We start from the raw sequence: 24449 nt of genomic DNA on the forward strand, positions 1-24449 counted from the left end.
ATGAGAACCAGGCCTGGCACGCCAGTGAGGGGCCAGGGCAGGGGTCCTCTCCTGCAAAATTACTAGGAGCATCAGAAAGGTGGGCGGGAAGAGTCTCTTTTCAGACCCCAGGGTGATAGGCATGGGAGGAGATAAGTCAGTCTATTCCAGGCATCAATGCCTCTATTTGTGTTTTGTGCATCCGTTTATTTTGTTTCTTAGATTCCACTGATAAATGAGATCATACGGTCTTTCTCTTTCTCTGACTGGCCTATTCCCTTTGGCATAATAATCCAGGCCCATCCCTGCTGATGCAAAAGGTAAGGTCTCCCTTTTTTATGGCGGAGTAGTATTCCATTATGTAAATGTACCAATCATCTACTTTTTATCCACTCATCTACTAATGGGCACTTGGGCTGTTTTCAGATCTTGGCTGTTGTAAATAACGCTGCTGTGAACAGAGGAGTGCATATATTCTGTCAGCATAAGAATATTCAAAACTGTAGAGAATTTTTATGAGTTTACTTGAGCCAAGCTGACAATGATTGCTAGAAAGCAAAACCTCAACAGACGGAGGAAATGGCAGCTCGGCACCCTGCTTTATATATACACCCCTATCAAAAGGGAAAGCCGAAGTGGGCTACGTGAAACCCACTGGTGGTCTCTGGCTCTGCTCCGCGGCGCCTGCGCTTTGAGGGGTCCGGACAAAGGGAAATTACTTTGTTTCTGCAAAGGCATGTTTACCAGGTATGTTGTTCTAGATGCAAAAAGACGACAGTCTTCGTTAAGGTGAAGATTGACCTTTGTCAGGGAAGATTCTAGCGTAGGACATGACCACCTGCCATAAGCTTTCAGTTCAGAAAGTTTAGACCATCCTATGAGCTTACTTTCGGTCTCTGAGGCCTCCCCAGAGCTTGTCAAGTTTAGCCCGTGGCCCCTTTTGGTCCATAATTTTTCGCATCAGTGTTTTGTGAAACGCTATATTCCCAGAAGTGGGATCACTGGCTCAAAAGGCAGTTCCATTTTTAACTTTTTGAGGAACTTGGCACTGCTCTCCACAGTGGCTGCACCAGTCTGCATTCCCAGCAGCAGGGCACGAGGGCTCCCTTTTCTCCACCTCCTCCAGCCACACTTCTGATTTTCCATCCAGCTCAACCCAGTCTTCTACCTGGCTTCTCTGTCCTCGTGCGCTTTGACCTCCACGTCCTGTGGATCTGTGGCTGATGGACGTCCTGTGTGTTGGGAATCTGTGGCCAGGCCTCCTGGGACTGCCACAGAAATGGTTCATGAGGGGCCAATTTCACCAGAGCAGAGGGCATGACTGGCCAAAACCAGTGTAAGCTCATCACAGTGCCAGGCACAGTTAAGGAGTTAGTTAATGAATCTGTTTCCGGCTGCTATGTCTGCTTCTGCTGAGAATGTCTGCTGTTCGTACAGTTTGCCTCTTGACAGCCAGACCCTTGGACTATTCCTGACTTCCAAGCCCTGGGATGAAGCCATCATTCCTCTGTGTGACACTGCACTTATATTTCAGCAGAGACACTTCTAAGCTCCTTGCTTGGGTTTGGCTGATAAGTTCACAGTCACATATCCATGAAGACGTAATTATGTCTTCTGGGTTTGAGGAGACTTCTCAGCAGGAGGTAGAATTAGGCACTCATAAATCTGAAGGAGCATAAAGTGTTATCAAGGAAATTGGGGTGTCCTCTTCCCCACCTGGTGCTGGGGGTGGGGTCCTTATGATATCTCAAGAAAAAGAATTTTCTAAGACTTGCATGGGAGGATGAGTGACTTTTATTTGTGTAGAATTACATTCCTGGGCTCCTAAGGTCCCATTCCCTTCCTGGAGGAAGTGTAGCTGGCGTTTCAGTGAAGCTAAATCAGAACTGGGGCCCAGGGTTTCTGTTCCATGGTGTAGCCGGGTCCCGCTCAGCACCAGGCTAGTGACAGTCCATCAGTCCATTGTGTGTGGCGTCCACACGGCCATGGCAAATGCAGGAAGCAGGACCGAGAGAGCCCCACAGGTCAGGAGTCAAGAGCAACCAAGAGAACGAACGTCTTTATTCAGGGGAATAAATATCCCACGTTACATGCCCTTGCAGTGGCCACACCTATTCTGGCCAGTGGGCTGTTTTGAGGTGTGACTGACAGCAAGCACTTTGCTTTTGTCACCCTCAGTTTACTGGGCGTGTGTCTATTCTCCTCTCTGCCCAATCTGTGGGAATAGACCTGTGGCTCCCTGGGGAGTGCAAAGCTTTAGCGTTCTGGTGAAACTGCCCAAATGACTTTCCCTTAATATTTGGCCTCCTCTTTGCTCCTTTACTGTTATTAACAACTAGAGGCCCGGTGAACAAAATTTGTGCACTGGGGTGGGGGGTCCCCTCAGCCTGCACCCTCTCACAATCTGGGACCACCGGTTCCAAACTGGTTGCCTGCATGCCGGCCTGATCACCCCTAACCACTCTGCCTGCCTGCCTGATCACCCCCTAACCACTCCCCTGCCAGCCTGATCGACGCCTAACTGCTCCCCTGCCGGCCCAATCGCTCCCAACTGCTGTCCCCTGCAGGCCTGGTCATCCCCAACTGCCCTCCCTTGCTGGCCTGGTCACCCCCAATTGACCACCCCTGCTGGCCTGGTCGCCCCTAACTGCCCTCCCTTGCTGGCCTGATCACCTACAACTGCCTTACCCTGCTGGCCATCTTGTGGCTGTGCATGCTGCCATCTTTGAGGGTGGGACATCAATTAGCATCTTCCCTCTTTATTAGATAGGATTAGCTAATTACAATAGCATCGAAGGATAGTTTTCCAGGAAGGAACTGTGTTCTTTGTTCTTCCTCAGTTTTTCTGGTCATGTCATTGAATTCGTTTGTTTTCTTTGGGATGATACAGGAGGGAGTGCAGTGCTGTTTAGATGACTTTCTCATAGATAAATAGCTTTGGTGTGTCTGGCGATGTGGGCAGCGAGTGGGGTTTCTCCATCTGCCAAGCAAACACAAGAATGTAGAGCGCTGAAGGTAGGTAGGCCTCCGTACCCCTCACAGATACTCTTTACTGCCAAGGTTAACCCAAGCCTCCCAACTGTGCCTGCTCCACTGTGTGATCACTCCGACCTTAGAGAAACAGTGCCTTGAGGTTAACCCACATTTATCTTGTTGAATGCTTAAGGAGCTGAACTTTTCTTCCAATAATCCACCAGAACCAACCTTTCCTTTTACTAAGTAAACTGCTTTCCCCATTCTCATCTATTCTGATCTGGTCCGAAGGGGAGACAGAAGGCATCACTGCTTCTGCCAAGTGTGATCTGTGAAGGAATGATCTTTAAAGCTTACTACCTTTGTAGGTAGACTCAGGGGGGTGTGCACACCAGATGCATCATCAGTAGAACACAGAAAAGCAGAGCAAATCTCTCCAGCTTCCAGGTAACTGGTGGCTCAGAAGCAAACTGCGTCTCCTCCCAGGCACGGCCTGCCCACAGCCTTTTCTACCTTATCCGAGTCCTCAGTCAGGGTCCTGCTGACTTTGCTATCATTCTTACCTAGAAGCTCTCTCCTACTCTGTTTGTCCCACATTGCCCCCGTTTGATTCCTAAACACAATTCTCTTCTAGTCTCTATCTTCTCTGTAATTGTAAGCAAAGGGAATGGGGACATCCTGGGGAACTTCTAATTCCATACCAGGAAACATGAAATCCCTGGGGCCCAAGAAATTTTAAACTAAGCTTGAACGAGCAGAAGTGATAGAACAACTAAGATGAAACTCAGCTCTAATGCTTCTTACCTTTTGGGGTATTTGCACTGTGCAGTAAAGAGAGTTTACTGAATTTTCCTCTGGGATAGTTTTCTATTAAAAAAAAGAAGAAGAAATCACCATCCATCTCTGGGTCACATAAACAAGGCCAAAGAGATGCCGAGAATCCAAAGGGAAGAACACAGAAGGGAGGAGAAAGCGAGAGGGACAGAGGGTCCTGGAACAGGAATGGGTAGTGGGAAGTGCTCTTGTTGATGTCTGTAATTATAATTATTAGTAACTTGTTTGCAAAATAATCAGATTATTTTAAAACTGTGTTGTGTTTAAGTGAACTTAAAATATATAAGATCTAGCACTAGCCAGTTTTGCTCAGTGGATAGAGCGTCGGCCTGTGGACTAAAGGGTTCTGGGTTCAATTTTGGTCAAGGGCACATGCCCAGGTTGCGGGCCTGATTCCCAGTAGGGGGCGTGCAGGAGGCAGCCGATCCGTGATTCTCTCTCATCATTGATGTTTCTATCTCTCTTTCTCCTACTTCCTTCCTCTCTGAAATCAATAAAAATATATATTTTTTAAAAATATATATGTAAGATATAAGTCTTATGAGCTATGAGCCTCCAAGGTGATTAAAGGATAATTTGAAATCATATTGCTAATTGTGGCAAATAAACCTTGTCATCAGTCAAAACGGCCTTTGGAACCAGTCAGCAAAGATGACTGATGGGACAGAATAAAACAAAACAATAACAGCAATAACAAAAGTGCCTTCTGGGCTGGGGAAAATTATCCTGGATCAATGAAGTTTATTCCCGAACACCCAGGACATCCAGTCCTGTGGTCTCCTGGGACTGTGTCTCCAGCAGGCAGAATGAACCATAAAGTAATCAATTTTGACAGAAGCCAGTCTCCCTACAGGAGAAAAGAGCTCTTGGGACACTAACAACTTCGAAGAAGACATGTAAGGTCTCCTCTTGGAAAAGTTGTAGGTGAGAGTAGGAGGCTGGAGTCAAACTGGCATCTGGAGGCTCTAAAGTGCTCATTCTATTAAACGGGCCTATGTGGAGAAGCCCTCCATGACCGTGAAGGAGCTAGTCCAGCCTGGACTACAGTGATTGTTCCCTGGGCGGCGGGGGCTTTTGAAGTTCTCTAGTTCACGTCTGTTTATTTAGCTTTTGAAAAACTTTATATTTATACTCTTCTTTTCAACGAGTTTCCTTTGGATTAACCTTGTGTTCATTTACTGGAGTTTGGTGGCCCACGCTTGGGAAGCCTTGAGTGTGGCCCAGAGCCACCATGGGCCTTCTGAGTCCTTTTCTGATGGCTTCTTGACAAAAAGGCATCTCTATGTCCAGTCTAGTGGCATCACAACTCAAACATCATGTCAAAACCACACTACTCTACCTGCTGTCCTATGCAAAAGGAACCAGGCCTGTTGAGTAGCTGTTGTGAGCTGTGGAGAGAAGGGGTCATTCCATAGATCACAGTGTGAGCATTACTGGTTGGATCAGAACCAGGTGGCCCAGAGGGCACCAGCTTCTGCATAAGAAAGAATCCACAAGGACTCAGGGGAGACACGGTGCATTGGGTTTCAAGGATTGTATATCCTCATCTCCCATGTTGTTCAAATCCATGGGAAAATCTCAAGTAAAGCAAGAAGGGCCTCAGAGAGGAGGATAAGGCCCCCAAAAATATAGGAATGGACTCACATTTGGGTTAGAGATTGTATCATACTCTGCGATCTCCCCAGAGGCGGGGGAGCAGTTAGGAATTTCCGGATGAGTGTCCATTCTCTTCTCTTCAGTGGACTCTACAACCAAGTTGGAAGAGAATCAGGGCTGGCCCCTCCTTCTACTCACCACCCTCACTGGCTCACCACCCCACCTGGCAACCTACTTAGAGTGACCAATTATACTGGTTTCCCTGTAACTAAAGGTTTGTGTCCCCCCCCTCCCGCCAAAGAATTGGACTTTAAGTGCTAACCCCAGGAAAACCCCAGGATTTTCTGGTTACCCTCATTAGTTCCCAGGCTCTGAAAGGCGTAGGCACTGGGGAGAGAACTGGAAGGACCTTGGCCTTAGGGGAGAAGCCAGAACTAAGGGATGCAGGCTGATGGTGTTCTCCTTGAGGCAGAGACTAGGGCCTCTTCATTTCTGTATCCTTAGGCCTACCACCGGTTTGTTGAATTAATGAGGAAGAAAGCGCATGAATGAGGGCGAAGACAAAAATGGTACATGCTCTACCTTTTCTTGTTTGTTTCCACACAGTCAAAATAATTAACACCAGTACAAGGACAATGAGCAGCAAGGAAATCCACAGGCCCATGGTGGAATCTAGGTCACCAGCAATACCTTTAAAGAGAGAGTGGGTGGAGACACAGGGAAAGAAGCAGAGTTAGCCAAGGAAAATGACCCAACTTTTAGAGCAACTGCTACTTTTCTCCCAGTCTGGTGACTTCCCAGGGGCCTCCAGTTTTTACACAGGGCCCATTCCACAGGAGCTAAAGAAGGCATAGCCCCCGAGACTGTAGGCTTCTCGAGAAAGGGGAGAGACAGTCACCTTCACAGAGCTTCTGGGCAAAGATGGTGTTTGAAGAGTTGCTGCTAATGGGGTTCCTGGCCATGCAGATGAAGGTCATGTCCTTTTCCCTCAGCGTCCAGGTTATGGGGAGGATGGAACCATTATGGGACTCACTGGAGGTCTTCCCCAGGGTCTTCCAGCTGTAAGTCACATCCTCTCCTCCCTGTTCCAGGAAGCATGTCAGGTTGGTCACACAGGTGCCATTTTTATTGCTCTTCAGACCCAAGGTGATTTTGGGCTTCGATAGGTGCTCTATAAAAGAGAAATGGACAACCAAGGGTGGCAACTATGCCTATAGCACTCTTTTTCTAAATTATTCTATAAGCCCTGGACCTGAATTTCTTCGAGGTGCTGCAGAGTGAAGCAGAAGTGGCAATTTAGAGCAGAATTCATATTCTTATCTGGAAAAGAGAACTATCTATGTCTGCTTGTCCACAGATATACAGCAACAACTACAATAGTAAGATCTATAATAATAAAAGCATAATATGCTAATTAGACTGGACAGCCAAACAACCTTCCAGATGTCATTCTGCACGTCCTTCTGGAGGAAGCCATGGTGGTGGGGGCCAAGGCAGAGGCAGTTAGGGATCATCAGGCAGGCAAGCAGTTAGGGGTGATCAGGAAGGCATGCAGAGTGGTTAGGGGTGATCAGACAGGCAGGTGAGTGGCTAGGGACAATCAGGCGGGTAGGCAGGCAGAGGGGTTAGGGGCGATCAGGCAGGCAGTCAAGTGGTTAGAGGTGATCAGGCAGGCAGGCAAGTGGTTAGGGGTGATCAGGCAGGCAGGCAAGTGGCTAGGGGTAATGAGGCAGGCAGACGAGTGGTTAGGGATGTTGAAGCAGGTAGGCAGAGTGGTTAGGGGCAATCAGGCAGGCAGGCAGAGTGGTTAGGGGCGATCAGGCAGGCAGGCACACCAGCAGTTAGGAACCAGTGGTCCCAGATTGTGAGAGGGATGTCCAACTGCCAGTTTAGATGTCAAACTGGCAGTTGGACATCCCGCAAGGTGTCCCGGATTGCAAGAGGGTGCAGGCCGGGCTGAGGGACCCTCCCCTCCCCTGTGCATGAATTTCATGCACCGGGCCTCTAATAAATAATAACAAGTCCACAAGAATGCAGCTGCCAGTTACTAAGCCCAGCCATATGGCAAGCATTGGGTTCAATGTATTTTAGGTGTTAGCTAATTTTATCTCTTTTAGAGGCCCTCCATTTCTTTGTCCTTAGGCTTCCTTGAAGAGCCTTTCCCTGAACTCTTCTGGATGAACAACACTTCTGGGGCCCCTCCCTACTAGGTGCCCACTCCTCTCCCTCAGAGGATGAGCAATGGGTTCATTGCTGAGATGGTGAGAGTCTGACTTCTGTCATCTGCATCTCTGTACTTGTGGTTGAACTGTGAAGATTGCTGTTAAATGTGGTTTGCCCTTTTCCTCCTTCCCCTAGCTAGTGTGCCTGCACAATGCATTCTTCTGTTCCCTTCGGCTATGTATATATGGAAGACACACATGGATCAAGGTGAATGGACTACCTCAGTGGTCGGCAAACTCATTAGTCAACAGAGCCAAATATCAACAATACAACGATTGACATTTCTTTTGAGAGCCAAAGTTTTTAAACTTAAACTATACAGGTAGGTACAGTGTTATTAACTTAATTAGGGTACTCCTAGGCTGGCCTTTGCTAAAAACATCCTCAATCTGAGGGGTCGACCTAAGCGAACGTACCGCCACTTCTTCTAATGCCACTTCTTCAAAAGAGACCCGCCCAGGCCGACCTCTGCTTATGGGCCACAAAGTTTCAATCGCACTGTACGTGCTTGCTCTGCAGGTGGTATTTTGTGGAAGAGCCACACTCAAGGGGCCAAAGAGCCATATGTGGCTCGCGAGCCATGGTTTGCTGACCACTGGCCTACCTCCTACAAGCAAACCTGGAAGGCCATCGCCTGGTGTCTGTGATATTGCATCTCAGTGAGTGAGGCAGCTAATCTTGTAGCTAGCTGGTTGAATAATTGTTTTGTAAATCCATCTTTCTTGAATGGGCTCCAAGGTCTGGACTTGGGAAAAAATATTTCTCCTAGATTGCTTTAAAAAAAAAAAAAGCTTTTTAAAAATTATTTTTTATAATCCTCTCCCAAGGATATGTTTTTATTGATTTTTAGAAAGAGAGGAAGGGAAGAAAAAGAGAGAAATACAGATTTAGATATAGGCATAGGTATAGGTATAGGTATAGGTATAGGTATAGGTATAGGTATAGGTATAGAAACATCAATTGGTTGCCTCAAGTACTTGCTCCCACCTGGGATCGAACTCCTAATCTAGGTATGAGTCCTGACTGGGAATCAAACCTACAATCTTTCAGTGTGAGTGAAGATGCCCAACCAGTTGAGCCACCTACACAAGGCAAAATAAAGCTATTTTTATCTTTCTTTCAATTCTTGTGTCTATTTCTCAATTGATTGGAATGTAGAGAAAGGTGTGACTGATGTTTATACCTGATAATCTTTCTACAACAGGCATCACTTTCCTCCCCATTACAATTACGGAAACTAAGTTTCAGAGAGATTAAGTCACTTGGCTAAGACCATGCAGCTAGTAAACAGAGAGTCCAGCATCTGACCTGTGTGATTGCACTTCCCATTTCACCCACCTGTTGCACCACACTGCCTCTTACAGAATCTCTGAGTAGAAGGGGACCTCAGGGGTCAGCTGCATCACTTCAGCCATCGCAGGAGTTCCATCTTCCACATTCTTGCCAAGTGTTTAGCCTGCCTTTGCTTACACATCTCCAATATCAGGGGGTTTACCACTTTACCAGGGCAGTCATTGTACTCACCATAGACACGCAGCCCATACTCCTGGACGAAGGGCTCCTGGAGGGACGGGCTGTGTATTTGGACAGAGTAGGCACCTGAGTCATTCTTACTCAGTTTGCTGAGCTTCAGGGAGTAGTTCCCGTGCGAGAAGCCTACCCTTCCCTTGTTATGATTTTTAGTCACTATGACAGTGTCTGGTTGGTTTGTCGTTGTTGGCTGTATGGTGATAAGAGTAGTACTTTCAAAGAACCAGATAATGCTGTCAATCCGATCTAGTGAGTGTGTCAGAGGGAAAGTCACAGACCCACCGACGGCACCCACCAGCTCCTGCTGGGCTCCAGAGGCTGCGGGCCCTGCAGACACAGAGAACCATAAAATAGACGTGAGTCCCTGCTCTTTCCACCAATTACTCAGCCCCTTTGGGCTCTAGAAAGGTCCCAAGAAAGTCGCCCCATCCAACCCACCCGGCCCCTGGGAAATCTTTTGGAACCTCATTCACATGAAGGCATTGAGGTCAGAACGCTTCCTGAAAGGAGTGGCTCTGCTGAACCACCCCACTCCCAGAGACCTCTGGCTGGAGACAAAGCTCTGAGGTAGAACAGAAGACCCAGCTCCACCCCTGACACGCTTCTGGAGGAGGAGAAATGGGAGGTTACAAACCAAGTCCCTGCCCACTGCTCCTGGGAGAGCCGAACTAGATGCAGGTGAGGAAGGAGAGTCTTCCTGACACGGGGCAGAGGTTTTCAAGCACAGATCAGAACAGTGGGAGGTCAGCTGTTAGTGCCTCCTGATAGGGATAGCTTAGACATCTGAGGACTAGTTACCTTTCTCTCTTATGGTAGAGTGCAATTCAGAATCCCGATTTCCCTTTTATGTCTTTTGGTGACCTTCCCTTAAGCATCAGCTGCTCTCCCAGTACTTGAGAGTAAGAGAACCTGATGCCCCCCTGGCTGGTTGAGCTCAATGGTTAGAGCGCTGCCTTCAGACTAAGGGGGTCTCAGGTTCGATTCCCAATCAAGGGCACATACCTGGGTTGCAGAATCCCAGCCCAGGTCGAGGCATGTGTGGGAGGCAACTGATTGATATGTTTGTCTTACATTAATGTTTCTCTGTCTCCCCCTCCCTCTCACCTAGCCATTCTCTCTAAAAATCAATGGGGAATGAGGGGAGAGAGAGAATCTGATGCTACCAAATGTTGACCTAGTCCCTTGATTATAGGTCTTGGATCTTGATCAACATATTTGCTAAATTTATTTTCAAAAGTACTGGTTCCTCTCCCTGGATAAATGTCTTTTAGGAGGTGATTCCTGTTTTCAAACATTATTCTCCTCTGGGGGGAGGGGGGAGAAGGGCGGCGGCTGTGGGTGTGGGTGGATGGTGTCAATAGGGGGAAAAGGGGTCACCTGTAATCCTATCTAATAATAGACAAACGTGGTAATTAACCGTACCTCCGACACGCTTCCCATTGGCGAATCAGGGTGATATGCAAATTAACTGCCAACCAAGATGGCGGTCGGCAGCCAGGCAGCTGAAGTGAACAGGAGGCTTGCTTGCTCCAGTGATGGAGGAAGCCATGGTTCCCCGCCTGCCACTGCTGGCCTCTGAGCTGCAACTCTAAGCAACTATGTTGCAATTATAGAAGCTAAACAAACTCCAGAAACCTGCTTTCAGCCAGCCGAGCTTCAGCCAGCAGGATCGCAACAGTGTTTCAATTATAGAATCCAAACAAACCCAGATCCCTGCTTTCAGCAGCCGAGGTCTCAGAGCTGGAGCCGAGCCTCAGAGCTAAAGCTGGCTCTCAGCTCCAGTGACAGCCATAGAAGGTAAATAAATCCCAGAATAAAAAAAGAAAAAGAAAAAAAGGAGCGGTTTGGAGCTTCAGTCACCCACCAGCCTGAAAACAGCTATCATCCCTTCACCCACACTGGCCAAGCACCCCAGTGGGGACCCCCACCCTGAAGCAACAAGATGGTGGCTAATTTGCATACTGAAGGCAGGCGGCAGTGGGCAAGGCTGTCCGTGGTCTGGGACCGGATCTGTGACCCTGCCAGGAGGGGGGCAGTGCTTGAGGCTGTCCGTGGTCCCGGGACCCGGATCTGTGACTCTGCCGGGCGGGGGGCAGTGCTTGAGGCTGTCGGCGGTCTGGGACCCGGATCCATATCCTGGCGGGTGGGGGGCAGTGCTTGAGGCTCTCGGCAGTCCTGGGACCCAGATCCATGTCCTGGTGGGCGCGGGGGCAGTGCTTGAGGCTGTCTGTGGCCCCGGGACCCTTCCCGGCAGGCGGCAGCTCACACAGGGGCGGATCGGCCGGGGTTGGGCAGGGCAGGACGCCTGGCTTCCACCCAGCCCCAGTCACTCTGGGCAGGTGAGCAGTGCAGAGAGCCTCTGGACAGGGGAGGCAGGCCAGCGGAGGGTGGCCTGTACTCCCCACATGGCGGTGGTGACAGCTGTGAGTGCACCAAACGGAGTCTGCAGGCTGAGCTAAAGTAGCGCCTGCAGGCCATCAGCGCCCAGGAGTGGCTGCGCAAGATCCGCCTCCTGGCCCAGAAGGTGCAGGATCGCAGGGACAGCCACCGTGGTGGGCCAGACTGACGTCCTCCTGGCCGCACCACGGGGGTTTGCGGATCTGCAAAGCCAGAGGCCTCCGGTGTGCACATCCTCCCCTGGCATGCGAACATCCCCCAGCACACTGTCACCCTCCCGCGCCTGCAACAGTTGCAAACCAAGGCGTGCACAAGTCCCCCCCACCTCTCCACCGCACTTCCATCAACCCAGCATGCCTAACACCCCCACAGGATGTGCACACATCCCCTCTGATGCGCTCACGTCCTTTGGAGAGTGTCTGGGTGTTCTGGGTGCTAAGGGTGGGCGCCTGTGAGATGACAGTGAGAGGGCGGAGTGGTGAGGCCCTGTTTCCATGGAGGCCAGTGCAGATATGAGATCACCTCTGGGGGGTTAATGCAGGTGCTGAGGTGGGAGCAGGTGCAGACAGACACACCTGGTGGGCGCGGGCGGCCCTCGCTGAGGTGCCTTCAGTCAGTGTTCAAGATCAAGAACCCAGAGGCAGAGAGGAATTCCGTCCTCTCAGTGAAACAGTGGGACAGTCGGGGCGACTGTAGAGGAGGAATGTGCACTTTGGGTGCCAGCACCCAGGAGCGAAGGCTGCCCTGACTGAGCCTTGCTTGCTTGGGGCCTAGCGCACTCCTGCCAGGCAGCGGGTGACAGGACGTGCTTTTCCGAATTAATGAGAGAAAACATTGATTCTCCTGCTGCCCACGAAGGTGGAAAGTGAAGTGGGGAGACATGTGGGGAGTGAGCGAGGTTCCCTGTCTGGGGGTTCCAAATCTGCTGTTGGTTTCTTTCACCGCTGACTAGAGATATACAGGGTGTCCCCCCAAAATGTATACACACTTTGAATACCTACTAATTCCAATGGTTTTAAGCATAAGAAAGAAACAACAATGGAGCTGTTATCTGTTAAAAGTGTGGGCACAAACAGGTAGTTGGACATTCCCTGAGGGGTCTCAGATTGGAGAGGGTGAAGGCCAGACTGAGGGGCCCCTTTCCCCCCCCTACCCCAGTGCACAAATTTTGTGCACCAGGCTACTAGTACTTTCAATAATAAAGATAAGTTAAAATAAATAAATAAATAAATAAATGCAATGTTGAGTATTTTCAAAAAGCAGAAAACACACACACATGCACAAAACACACACATTATTCTCCCTATAATTATCGGTCAGTGGATATATTCTTTGAATCCCTCAGGCCTTTATTAAATCATCCTGTTAAGGAATCTGATTTTCAAACAACTGCTCTCCCTGCCTCCTTAATTCGAAGGTAGGATGGTTTTTCAGTTGCTCTCTGATCATCTCAAGGGGACCAAAGTAGTCCCAGTAAATGTTACAGATGAAATCAATTTTATTTTTAATTATTGATGGATCAGTTAATGCATTTATTCTTTCACTTCAACAACAGAGATGAAGGAATTAATATTTTACAGTCAAATAAAGGTTGGGCATCACTTGTTCTCAAGTAGGTGTAATTCTTGCATTTAGGGCAACTATAAGTTATTTTTTCTTGACCTGAGGTTTTAGGGAGATATAAATCAAGGAAGTGACAAAACTGTAAGTATGGGCTTTAGTGCTTTCGCACACATTTAAGCTTTAAAAAAAATACCTTTTACACTTCACACATGGAGAGGTGCTACATTCTGAGGGTAAATGTCAAAAGATATAAATTATGTAGTGATATAAGAAAACTAGAGGCCCAGCGTGCAAAATCACACATAGCCTGCTGCTGTTCACAGCCCCACCCACTCACCCACCCACAGCCCACCCAACCGCCACTGCTCACGGTGCTTGCTGCCCTGCCCCTCCGCCACCCTTGCTGCAATCGGAGCCTGTGGGCCATGGGGGAGGGACCGAGAGGTGCTCAATGCACCTCATGGTGACTGGTCATTTGGTCGTACTGGTCGTCATGGACACTGGCTTTTTATATATATAGATGTCTCCACATTTATAGTTCAAATGAAACTGGAGGATGACAGTACAAATTGCCAACATGAGTCTAGATAGAGTATATTGTTCTATCTTAATTGTATCTTCAGGGAGGGAAGAGGGGTCATGAAAGAAGAAAGTAGCTCCGTGCCAGTCCCTAAACCTGAATTTAGAGAATAAGTGGGTAAGTCCCAAAAAGTTTTGTTTCCTCTTTCCAATTTACTATAAAAAGTGATGTAGAAATAAAAGACTTCTCAACTGTCCCAAAATGGACTGCATTTTCCCTTTCTGTGATGGCTTCTCCGCCTGCCAGGGTGACCCTACAGAGTTTACCATGTCTAGGTAGGTCATGCTTTTCTCATTCAGTCATTCCTTTCTTTAACAAGAATTTTTAAGGTTCCATATTTATGCCAGGCGCTGTTTAGGAGCTGAGGATAGAACTGGGGGGCAAGCCAGCCATGGGGTTGGAAGATTGTCATCTAATAATTAAGTACGTGTTATAAAAAGGAGAGTAGCCAGTGCTTGGGGAAAATACAATGGGGGGACTTAACATGACTGTGGGATCAGCTGATTCTAGAGCATGAGTGGCTACTAACGCCTACAAGACCTGAGAAGATTTGGCCTCATGACACTCATCTGACCTTCACTCCTGCATCAGTGCAGTGAATGGCGTAACTTCCCTCATTTGCATCCATTTCACCCCTTCCTCATTGTGTGGCATCCAGGCAGTTGGGTAAGAATGGCAGGCTCCCAGCTTGATGGCAGCCTTCCTCAGGCATGGTAATTAATTCAGGGCTCCCACATAACCTGGGTTGATTGTATCTGAGAGAAGCCCAGGAGTTTTGCTCTCAGGCCGATGACCATACGATGCTGTGGGAAGGTAGGAAGCCCAGAACTGCCACCCACCAGACAAGCAGCCAGTCCCCTGTCCTCACCGGATCCCATTTACCTTCCACCTCACACGCTTTTGTTTGTGCTGGGTCTTTCTCTCGGCTTCTCTAACCGTATTCACGACCCATAAATTCCAGCTCAAAGCCCTTCCCTGAGGAAGTCCCCAGCCCTTTCTCACATCCACCCAGTAAAAACCCACCAGTCATTTATCTTTTACTTTAAATTCTTCAGAAGGAGGTGTTCCTCAAGGTGGTTATTGGCCATAGCCTTTCGCTGTGAATTAGCCAAAGTCTACAGGCACTTGGTTCCAGATCACCCAGGAGGGGTGGAGCTGGCTTCTCCTCCCAGGCACGCGGAGTGCTGTGAACACGTTAGAGCTCTGGGTTAACTGGAAGTCAGGAGAGCTGGGTTTCCTTCTGGTTCCTTCATAATAGCAACACTAGTTTAAAGGGCATTATCTTTCTTCATCCCCAAAGCAATTCCATGAGACAGAGGTAAAGCTCCACGTTACAGCTGAGGACACTGGGGCTCCAAGTGATGTTCCCAAGTCCCCACACTTGAAAATGAGAGAAGTGGGAGAAGTTAGTTAATTCCTCTGTCTCGGAGGTCTGCGTTCTGTCCACTACCGCCTCACCGCTTACCACTTTGAGTTTCGGTGGTCTCACCTTTCATAGGAGAAAAAGAACAACCTTTATTTATTGGCCAGGATTTTGGGGAGGAGGAAGTGTGCATATGGATTTGGGAAGTACAGAGCAGTCTAAAACATGGTGGGAAGCAGGTGAAGGGGTGTGTGTGTGTGTGGGGGGGGTGTTTATAAGAAACAGACCTTAAAACTTCTCTTTTTTTTGGTCTCATTTTCATAAGGATGCTAAAACTGAAAACACACACACACACAGATTTCAGTTTTGGCATAGCTTCTTGGCAAGGGAAGCTTTTCTGAAAGTTGGTCTGGAACCTGATGCCTATAGACCAGTCGCTGATTACTTCACACCATGCAGGGAATGTTCACTAATATTCCTGCCTTCAGAGGTGAAGGGAGCTGGAGCAGGAGACACTGTGCCTTCTGCTTTAGCCAAGACACTGATATTTTTGGTATCAGAAGAGTCCGCTTTAAGATGCCTTCCATAGTAGAAAGAGCTCCCTCCCTTAGCCACTTTTCTGCACTTTGGGTTATCAGCTCCATCCCCTAACCCAGGGGTGGGCAAACTTTTTGACTCGAGGGCTACAATGGGTTCTTAAACTGGACCGGAGGGCCGGAACAAAAGCATAGATGGAGTGTTTGTGTGAACTAATATAAATTCAAAGTAAACATCATTACATAAAAGGGTACGATCTTTTTTTTCAATAGTTTTATTCATTTCAAACGGGCCGTAGTTTGCCCACGGCTGCCCTAAACTAATTCCCTCAAGTCTGCTCACAGCTCAGGTTAAAGCTAAGTCCCTGTCATGTCCTACCTCACTTCCCCTTCTCTAAGTCTCACTTTAATCACTATTTCTGTTCAGGGGGAAAGTTTATACGGTGAGAACCCATTTTAGGATCAACTGCTTAGAACCAGGGGCTTCCTAAACATATAAACTTCTAATGAACTCAAGGAGGGCGAGTGTCCGCTCAGGCTGAACAGTTGGTGAGGCCAGGCGGTGGGGAAGAAAGGCCTGGGAGAGCTGACCGACTGTGTGGTCTTGGGCAGATCACTTTACGCAGGCTTGGGGCTCATGTAAACAAATCAGCTCTGTCAGCTCTTCAGAGAGACATCTGCTGGAGGTCCCCCAGGAATCTGATGACCGGAGGTATACTCCTAACTTATGGAGCTCCTGATCGGTTCTGAGATCCCTGAGGATAGGAAAATGTTCAGACTAGAGTACTGTGACAGGTGGAGGAAGTTTCCAGTCTTTCATGGCCTTAATCACAAAGTACCTACAATATGAGTTAGTTTTCTTTTTCTTCCTTTTTTTTGTTTTGTTAATCTTCACCCTAGGATATTTTTCCATTATTATTATTATTATTATTATTATTATTATTATTATTTTAGGGAGAGTGGAAGAGAGAAGGAATGACAAAGAGAAACATCAATGTGAGAGAAACACATCGACTGGTTGCCTCCTGCACGAGCCCTGGCCAGGGCCCAGGCCAGGGAAACGCTTGCGCCCTGCAACCAAGGTATGTGCCCTTGACTGGAATTGAACCTGGGACACTTTGGTCCGCAGGCTGATGCCCTATCCACTAAGCCAAACTGGCTAGGGCCAATATGAGTTTGTTTTCTACATAGCGAATGATTAGATTGCTTGTGTTAAGTCCTGGCTGGTTTAGCTCAATGGTTAAAGCATGGGCCTGTGCACTGAAGAGTTAGGGGTTTGATTCCCAGCCAAGGGCACGTACCTGGTTCACAAGTGTGAGAAGCACCAATATCTCTCTCTCTCTCTCTCTCTCTTTCTCTCTCTCTCTCTCTCTCTCTCTCTCTCTCCATACTCCTCCCTTCCACTCTCTCTCTCTCAAAAAAATAAAAAATAAAAAATAAATAAAGGCAATGGAATATCCTCGGATGAGGATTAACAAAACAAACAAAATTGCTTGGCTTAAGAGATAAAATTAGAAAACAAAAATGGAGGCCTAGGTAAATGCTGCCTCCCACAACTACATCAAAATTACAACAAAAATATAGAACCATCAACATTCAGAACTGCCTGAAATCTGGCTAAATGGAAGTCCTACAACTAGAGAAGTAAAGAAGGAAGCTCACTGAGACTGGTAGGGGGCAGAGGCCGGGACTGGGCTGGTCTGACACCCATGTGTGTCATTTCTTTAATTGAGAGGGATATCTCCAAGGCCTACCTAGAGAAGTAAGGGATCCTAGCCCCACACCAGACCCCAGCCCAGAGTCCAGAGCTGGGAAAATAAGTCCCTGTAACTTCTGGCTATAAAAACCAGCGGGAACTGTGGCTGATTGACATGAAGGCTGCTGAAATCCCAGGTGTTCCTCTTCAAGGACCCACACAATCTTACATGGTTCCACTTCCTCTGAGCTCCAGCACCAGGTAGTGGCTTTGGGGGAATCCAGTGACATACGGAGAGGAACTGAACTGTCTAGCCGGGTGGGAGTTTGGGGGCAGCTTTCTTCCAGACAGGAGTGTTCATAGGGGTCATTGTTCCTGTGCTAGGACCTCCTCCATCGCAAAGCTGACTGGTGGCCATATCGGAGGCTTCATCAGCATGGTCCACACAGTTCGCTCCACCCTGGTGATTCCCTGAGACCCCACCTCATCCAATTTGCAACCCCACCCAAGCTGTTTGCAGCTACTTTTTCATATGATGACCTGTCCTGGTTCAGACTTCAGACTTTTCTAATATCTCTAAACAAGTAGCAGCTGGAGTCAATGTGCTCCAAACCTTTCAATAATGGGCCTAAGACCTAGCACCAGCCTGCCTTATTTCACAGCTGGGCCTCACCTGGACACTTTCTAGCCCAATACAAATAGCAGCCATCTGCAGATCTCTCTGTAGCTCCCACTGGATGACCCCAGGCAGTGGCTGACTTTGCACCTCCCTGGAGGCCCCAGAGCCAGTGAACCTGGTAGACAGCCTCAGACCATACCAGATAACAACTCTACACATCCACAAGCAACACATTCAAGGGGCAGACTCCGTAGGCACCAAAGCCCCACTAAAGTCCTGCTCCATAGGGTGTCTCCTGCATAGCAGCTCTTCCATTATAGATGAAGCTGATCCTCACAGCCAATTGGCCTGGAGGCCAATTCCTTCCAGTGATGCCAACGGCAATCAAGGCTCAACCACAACAAGACTGTGCACACAGCCCACACCTAGAGTGCCCAGCTCAGCTGACTGGGGAGGCTGAGCCACTGGGCCCTGCAGGACACCTACTACACAAGGCCACTTTTCCAAGTCTGGGAGACATATCAGATCTACCGAAAATAGAGAAACAAACACAGGGAAGCAGCTCCAGGAAACATGTCACAATTGAAAGAAATGAAAGCAAGCAGACTACTCGATACAGAGTTCAAAACAAGGACTAGAAGGTTGCTCAAGGATCTTAATGCAAGCTTCAATGGACTTAATGACAGCTTCAAGGGACTCAGTGAGACTTTCAAAAATCTGTGAGAATTTCAAAGACATAAAAAAGGACCAGTCAGACATTAAGCAAATACTAACTGAAATAAAGAAGAATTTACGGGAACTTAACAGTAGAGTAGAGGAGTCCAAGAATCAATTCAAATATGTGAAATATGAAGAAGCCAAAGGCACCCAATCAGAAAAGCAAAAAGAAAAAAGAATCCAAAAATATGAAGCTAGTGTAAGGAGCCTCTGGGACAACGTCAAGCGAACCAACATTTGCATTATGGGGTACCAGAAGAAGAGCGAGCGCAACATATTGAAAACCTATTTGAAGAAATAATGACAGAAAACTTCCCCTGCCTGGTGAAAGAAATAGACTTACAAGTCCAGGAAGCACAGAGAGTCACAAACAAGATGAACTCAAAGAGGCCCACTCCAAGTTACATCATTATTAAAATGCCAAGGGATAAAGACAAAGAGAGAATCTTAAAAGCAGCAAGAGAAAAGCAGTTAGTTACCCACAGGGAGTGCCCATATGACTGTCAGCTGATTTCTCAACAGAAACTTTGCAGGCCAGAAAGGAGTGCCAAGAAATATTCAAAGTGATGAAAAGCAAGAACCTACAACCAAGATTACTTTACCCAGCAAAGCTATCATTTAGAATTGAAGTTCAGATAAAGAGAATTGAAATTCAGAGACAAGAAAAAGCTAAAGGAGTTGATCACCACAAAACCAGCACTACATGAAATATTGAAGGGTATTCTTTAAGAGAGGAAGAAGAAGAAAAAGATAAAAAATATAAACAATAAGATGGCAGTAAATACAAATCTATCAACAATTGTATTTAAAAATCAAAACAAACAAGAAATCTAATGAACAAAAGACACTGATGAATAAAATAGAATCAGAAGTATGGACACATGGAACAGACTGACATATCTCAGAGGGAAGGGGAGTGGGGGCAGGAAGAAGTTAACCAGAGATCTTATATGTATATATGTATTACCAATGGAAACAGAAAATAGGGTGGTGAAGGCCGGGGTGAAGCGGGAACTGGGTGGAGGGGCGCAATGGGGGGGGGGCAAGGGGGACGGGAGATCTGTAATACTATCATCAATAAAAAAAAAAGAGAGATAAAATTAAAATGTTTCCCTTCACCAATATAACTGTTTTACATAATCATTTAAAAATATATTTCTAAATATACAACATATAAGTATCTTATAAATATTTTTAAGGAAATATTAATATATATATAACATAATACTCACCTAAGGATATTTTTCCATTGATTTTTAGAGAGAGAGACAGAGAGAGAGAGAAAGAAAAAGTAAGAAAGAGAGAAACATCGATGAGAGAGAGACACATTAATTAGTTACCAACCCCATGAGCCAGAGCAGGGCCAGGGATCAGGGATCGAATCTGTAACCCAACTGTGTGCCCTTGAGTGGGAAATCGAACCTGTGACCCTTGGCAGACTAACACCCTAACCACAGAGCCACACAGGCCAGGGCTAAATATATATTTATGAAATATGTATTATTTTGTTTTTAAAAATGTCCTTAAAGGGAGGGAGGGCTAAGGTCCAGGGAAGATGACATGCTTCATCTACTGGTAATCTGTGGCAGAAGTTGTGATTAGAACACAGGTCCTCCTGATACCCAACACCACTTCTAGCCCTTCCTTCCCTGGACACCCAGAAGGGGAGCCAGTCCACATGGTCCTTCTCCTCTCTCTTCAGTCTCTTTCTGCCTCTGTGATTCAGAGACCGCAGGATGTAAAAGGCAATATTAGATAAGGGAGCAGAGCCTCCTGAGTTGAGTGAGAGCCCCAGAGTGGACCCAGGACCTGGAGCTACACCTCCTAAGGCAGTGGTTCTCAACCTTCCTAATGCCGTGACCCTTTAATACAGTTCCTCATGTTGTGGTGACCCCCAACCATAAAATTATTTTCGTTGTACTTCATAACTGTAATGTTGCTACTGTTATGAATCATAATGTAAATATCTGATCTGCAGGATGTATTTTCATTGTTCGAGACCCACAGGTTGAGAACCGCTGTCCTAATGGGAAAGGCAGTCAGGAGAAGAGGAGCATCTGCTGGACTCACCTGTGAGCTGGCAGAGGAGAAAGATGAGGCTGACGCTCGCTGGGGAAACAGGCATGCTGTTCTCTGGAGGGCCGTGGTTAAAGTGAACTTCTTCTCTCCCGTAGCACTGACGCATCATTTCAGTAGGAGGGTCATGAGCTCGAGAAGTGAGAATGAGTGGTGTCAATTTCATTTTTTTCCTTTTTAGTGGCTGGTACATAGTAATGTTCAGTAGGAAAGAGGGGAAAATTGTACCCCAAATGTGATGGAAATTCCATTTTATGAATAACCACAGGCGCAGAATAAGTTAAGAATGAATCAAGGTCAAATGACCAGCCTTTTCTGTTACAACATGCTCTCTCCAAGACTCAAAACAGAGGAAAGAGAAGGAAATGGAAGGTTTGATGGGGAGAGAAACAGGTGGCACTAGGAGTAAAAATAATATTCACTGAGTGTCTCTTAGTGCCAGGAGTACATGCATTCTTCTATTTAATTCTCATAACAGCTCTGTGAGTGAAATACTATCATAATCCATACTTTACAGGTGAAAAAATGAAGGCTTAGAATATAGAACAGCAAAATTATAACATTTTTTAAATCAAAAGAAACCATTATAAGAGTAAAAAGGCAAGCCACCTAGTGGGCGAAGATTTGTAACACATTATTCCTCAAGAATCTTGTATCTGTAATATATAAAGAAGTCATACTCATCACTAAGAATTAGGCAGACAACCGCAACAGACAAGAGAATCAAATAGGTATTTCATAAAAAAGAATATTCAAGTGGGAAATCAAGAGAAACCACGAAGAAAATAAAGCCAATAGGAATAGTTAAAAGCTCAACAGAAACATTAAAGTGATTGTGTGTGTGTTAATGTTCACTCGAGGATACTTTTTTCCATTGATTTTTTTTAGAGAGGGTGGAAGGGAAGGGGAGGGACAGAGAGAGAGAATCATGGATGTGAGAGAGACACGTGGATTGGTTGCCTCTCACATGCATCCCAATCAGGGCCGGAATGGAACCTGAGACCCTTCAGTCCGAGGGCCCGTGCTCTCCTCACTGAGCCAAACCAGCTGGGGCTAAAGCGGATTTTTTTAAAAGAAGGAAACACTACCTCAGAAGACTAAAAATGGAACTCCCATTTGACCCTGTGATCCCACTACTAGGAATATATCCCAAGAAACCAGAAACGCCAATTAGAAAGGATATATGCACCCCTATGTTCATAGCAGCACAATTCACCATAGCTAAGATTTGGAAACAGCCTAAGTGCCCATCAGCAGATGAGTGGATTAGAAAACTGTGGTACATATACACAATGGAATACTATGCTGCGGTAAAAAAAAAGGAACTCTTGCCTTTTGCAACAGCATGGATGGAACTGGAGAGCATTATGCTAAGCGAAATAAGCCAGTCAGAGAAAGATAAATACCACATGATCTCACTCATTTGTGGATTATAGAGAACAACATAGACTGATGAAAAGGACAGACCCAAAGACTGAGAAACAGCGATCAGGCTATCAATCCCCAGAAGGAAAGTAGGGGAGGGCAGGGGTAAGGGGAAGAGATCAACCGAAGGACTTGTATACATGTATATAAGCCAAACCAATGGACATGGACAACGGGTGGATGGGAGCATGAGTTTGTGTGTGTGTGTGTGTGTGTGTGGGGGGGGGGGGGTTGGGGGTTAATGGGGGGGATGAGGACACATTTGTAATACCTTAACTAATAATAAAAAAAAAAGAAAAAAAAAAAGAAGGAAACATGGGCTGGGCAGGCGGCGGGGGCTGCGCGGGAGCGGGGAGGAGGGCACCGGGCTGGGGGGGCTGCAGCCACGGGCGTGATGGGTCCTCGCCGCCGGCTCCGCTGAGACTCGCTCGCGTGGGCTGCCCCCGGCGGCAGGACGGGCTCTCCGGGGGAGACCAGTGGTCCCGGCCGCCACGTGGGCGCCGCGATGCAGGAAATCTTTGGCTGCGTTGTGGCCAACCGCTTCCACCACAGTCAGACCCGTTCGACATCCTGCGCGAGGCTGAGCGCGGCGCCAGCAGCAGCTGCAGAGCAAGAGGCGGGACCAGGCGGCGGCGGGAGTCCCAGATGGATCGCAAGGGGCTCCCGGCTCGCCCCCGCCCCCGCCCCCCCCCCCCCCCCCCCCCCGCCGCGCGCAGCAGCCTGACAGCCCCGGGATGCGCGGCCCGCAGGTCACCCGGAGGCCCCCGGGTCAGGAGCGAACTCCTAGAAGAGGGGAGCAGCAGGGATGGAACGATAGCGGGGACAGAGGTGACGCTGCCTAGAGCCCAGCGCAGATCCTACAGGGAATCCCAACCTCGGGAGACCGAGAGGCCGGCGGACCCCACCCCTGAGAAGGTCGCAGGAGAAACACCAGTGGGCAGGTTTAATCGAGACAGACAGACCCCTGCGAGGACGTGGAGGCCCAAGAGGGGGCCTGCGGAGCAGAGGCCGAGGTGGTCCTGGGAACAGAGCTTTTGATCGTTTTGACCAAAGAGGAAAACGGGAATCTGAGAGCTATGGCGGGGATGATAAAACAGCGACCACGACGGAAGACATCACTCGTGGATGTGGAGTTGGCACCTGGGGATCCGGGAAAGATGCCAGTGACGTGAGCCAGCTGCGCCTATGGAGGAGCCCGGGGTGGTGGAGGAGTCTCCGGACCGCCTGGAGGAGGGGTCTCCAGCCGAAGTTCCGGAGTTGGAGGTAGAAGAAGAAACTCAGGTTCAAGGATGACCCTAGAGGAGTGGAAAACTCTTCCAGAACAGACCAGACCGAAGCCTGAATGTAACATCCGGAAACCGAGTCCACGGTCCCTTCCGAAGCAGTGGTGACACCCGAGTCCCGACAGAGAGATGACAGTCAGTGTAAAGGACGGCTGCGGGGATGAGGCCCGTGTGTTCCGAAGGCGGCCAGTGACATCACAGCCCAGCGGGCGGTTAATGTTGGTACCCTCCCTCATCTGGGGCGCGGAGCCGGAGGTGGCACCCGGGGAGGCCGGGAGGATCAGCAGGACAGAGAACTATGGACGCCGAGCAGAACCGGTGACACAAGACGTTGCTCCAAACCCGGACGACCCTGAAGACGTCCCTGCTCAGACGTGATGCTCAGCAGCACCGCCGGGAAGAGACTTCTTGCTTGGGGAAGGGACTCAGAACAATAGATATTGCTTTTCCCCCTTAAAAAAAAGAAGAAAAAAAAAAAAGGAAACATAAGTGGTAGAGCTGAATCCAATCAACACAAGAAAAAATAATGCAATCAAACAGGCAGTGAAAACGATGTATGAGGCTGCTGCTGCTGCTGCTGCTGCTGGCTTAACATGGCATACTGTTTGACAGCAAACTTTTATTTTTTCTTTTTTTAAAAATATATTTTATTGATTTTTTACAAAGAGGAAGGGAGAGGGTTAGAGAGTTAGAAACATCCATGAGAGAGAAACATCATCAGCTGCCTCTTGCACACCCCCTACTGGGGATGTGCCCGCAACCAAGGTACATGCCCTTGACCTAATCGAACCTGGGACCCTTCAGTCCGCAGGCCCACGCTCTAGCCACTGAGCCAAACTGGTCAGGGCCAAATTTTTTTTTTTTTTTTTTTTTGCAAAAGGAGAAAGAGTACATTCTATAATAAGAGTATAGTAAACAGTAAGATTGTTAGGGGCAGAAATAGAATAATGGAGAATAGCTATAGTTATAAGAAATATTAATCAGGCTCTGTTAACTGTGATTGTTCTATTCTGATTAGAGAAAGCACATTCCAACCTGGCTGAGAGCTGTACGCCCCAG

The 24449-nt window shown here is 47.8% G+C and overlaps 1 protein-coding gene and 1 pseudogene across 3 annotated transcripts; one reads left to right on the forward strand and one right to left on the reverse strand.

Moving 5' to 3' along the window:
- Positions 1-1761: 1761 nt before the first annotated feature.
- SLAMF7 (SLAM family member 7) lies at positions 1762-21545 on the reverse strand. 2 transcript variants are annotated; one of them, XM_081113135.1, is made up of 8 exons: positions 20677-21008; positions 14699-15055; positions 9130-9462; positions 6281-6553; positions 5965-6072; positions 5431-5531; positions 3757-3819; positions 1762-2959 (listed from the first exon to the last, which is right to left on the reverse strand). In XM_081113135.1, the coding sequence occupies exons 2-8, from the start codon at positions 14703-14705 to the stop codon at positions 2888-2890; spliced, it is 957 nt and encodes a 318-aa protein (XP_080969261.1). In that variant the 5' UTR covers positions 14706-15055; positions 20677-21008; the 3' UTR covers positions 1762-2887. The 2 variants fall into 2 exon arrangements, with proteins under 2 accessions (XP_080969261.1, XP_080969260.1); XM_081113134.1 differs by lacking the exon at positions 14699-15055 and having other exon boundaries at positions 20677-21545.
- Positions 21546-21671: 126 nt separating this feature from the next.
- LOC308534741 (intracellular hyaluronan-binding protein 4-like) lies at positions 21672-23768 on the forward strand (annotated as a pseudogene). Its single transcript has 2 exons — positions 21672-21703; positions 22561-23768. The product of its transcript is annotated as an intracellular hyaluronan-binding protein 4-like (transcript).
- Positions 23769-24449: the final 681 nt, after the last annotated feature.

This window comes from Myotis nattereri (assembly GCF_964212035.1).
Source record: "Myotis nattereri genome assembly, chromosome: 18".
NCBI classification, from domain to species: domain Eukaryota; kingdom Metazoa; phylum Chordata; class Mammalia; order Chiroptera; family Vespertilionidae; genus Myotis; species Myotis nattereri.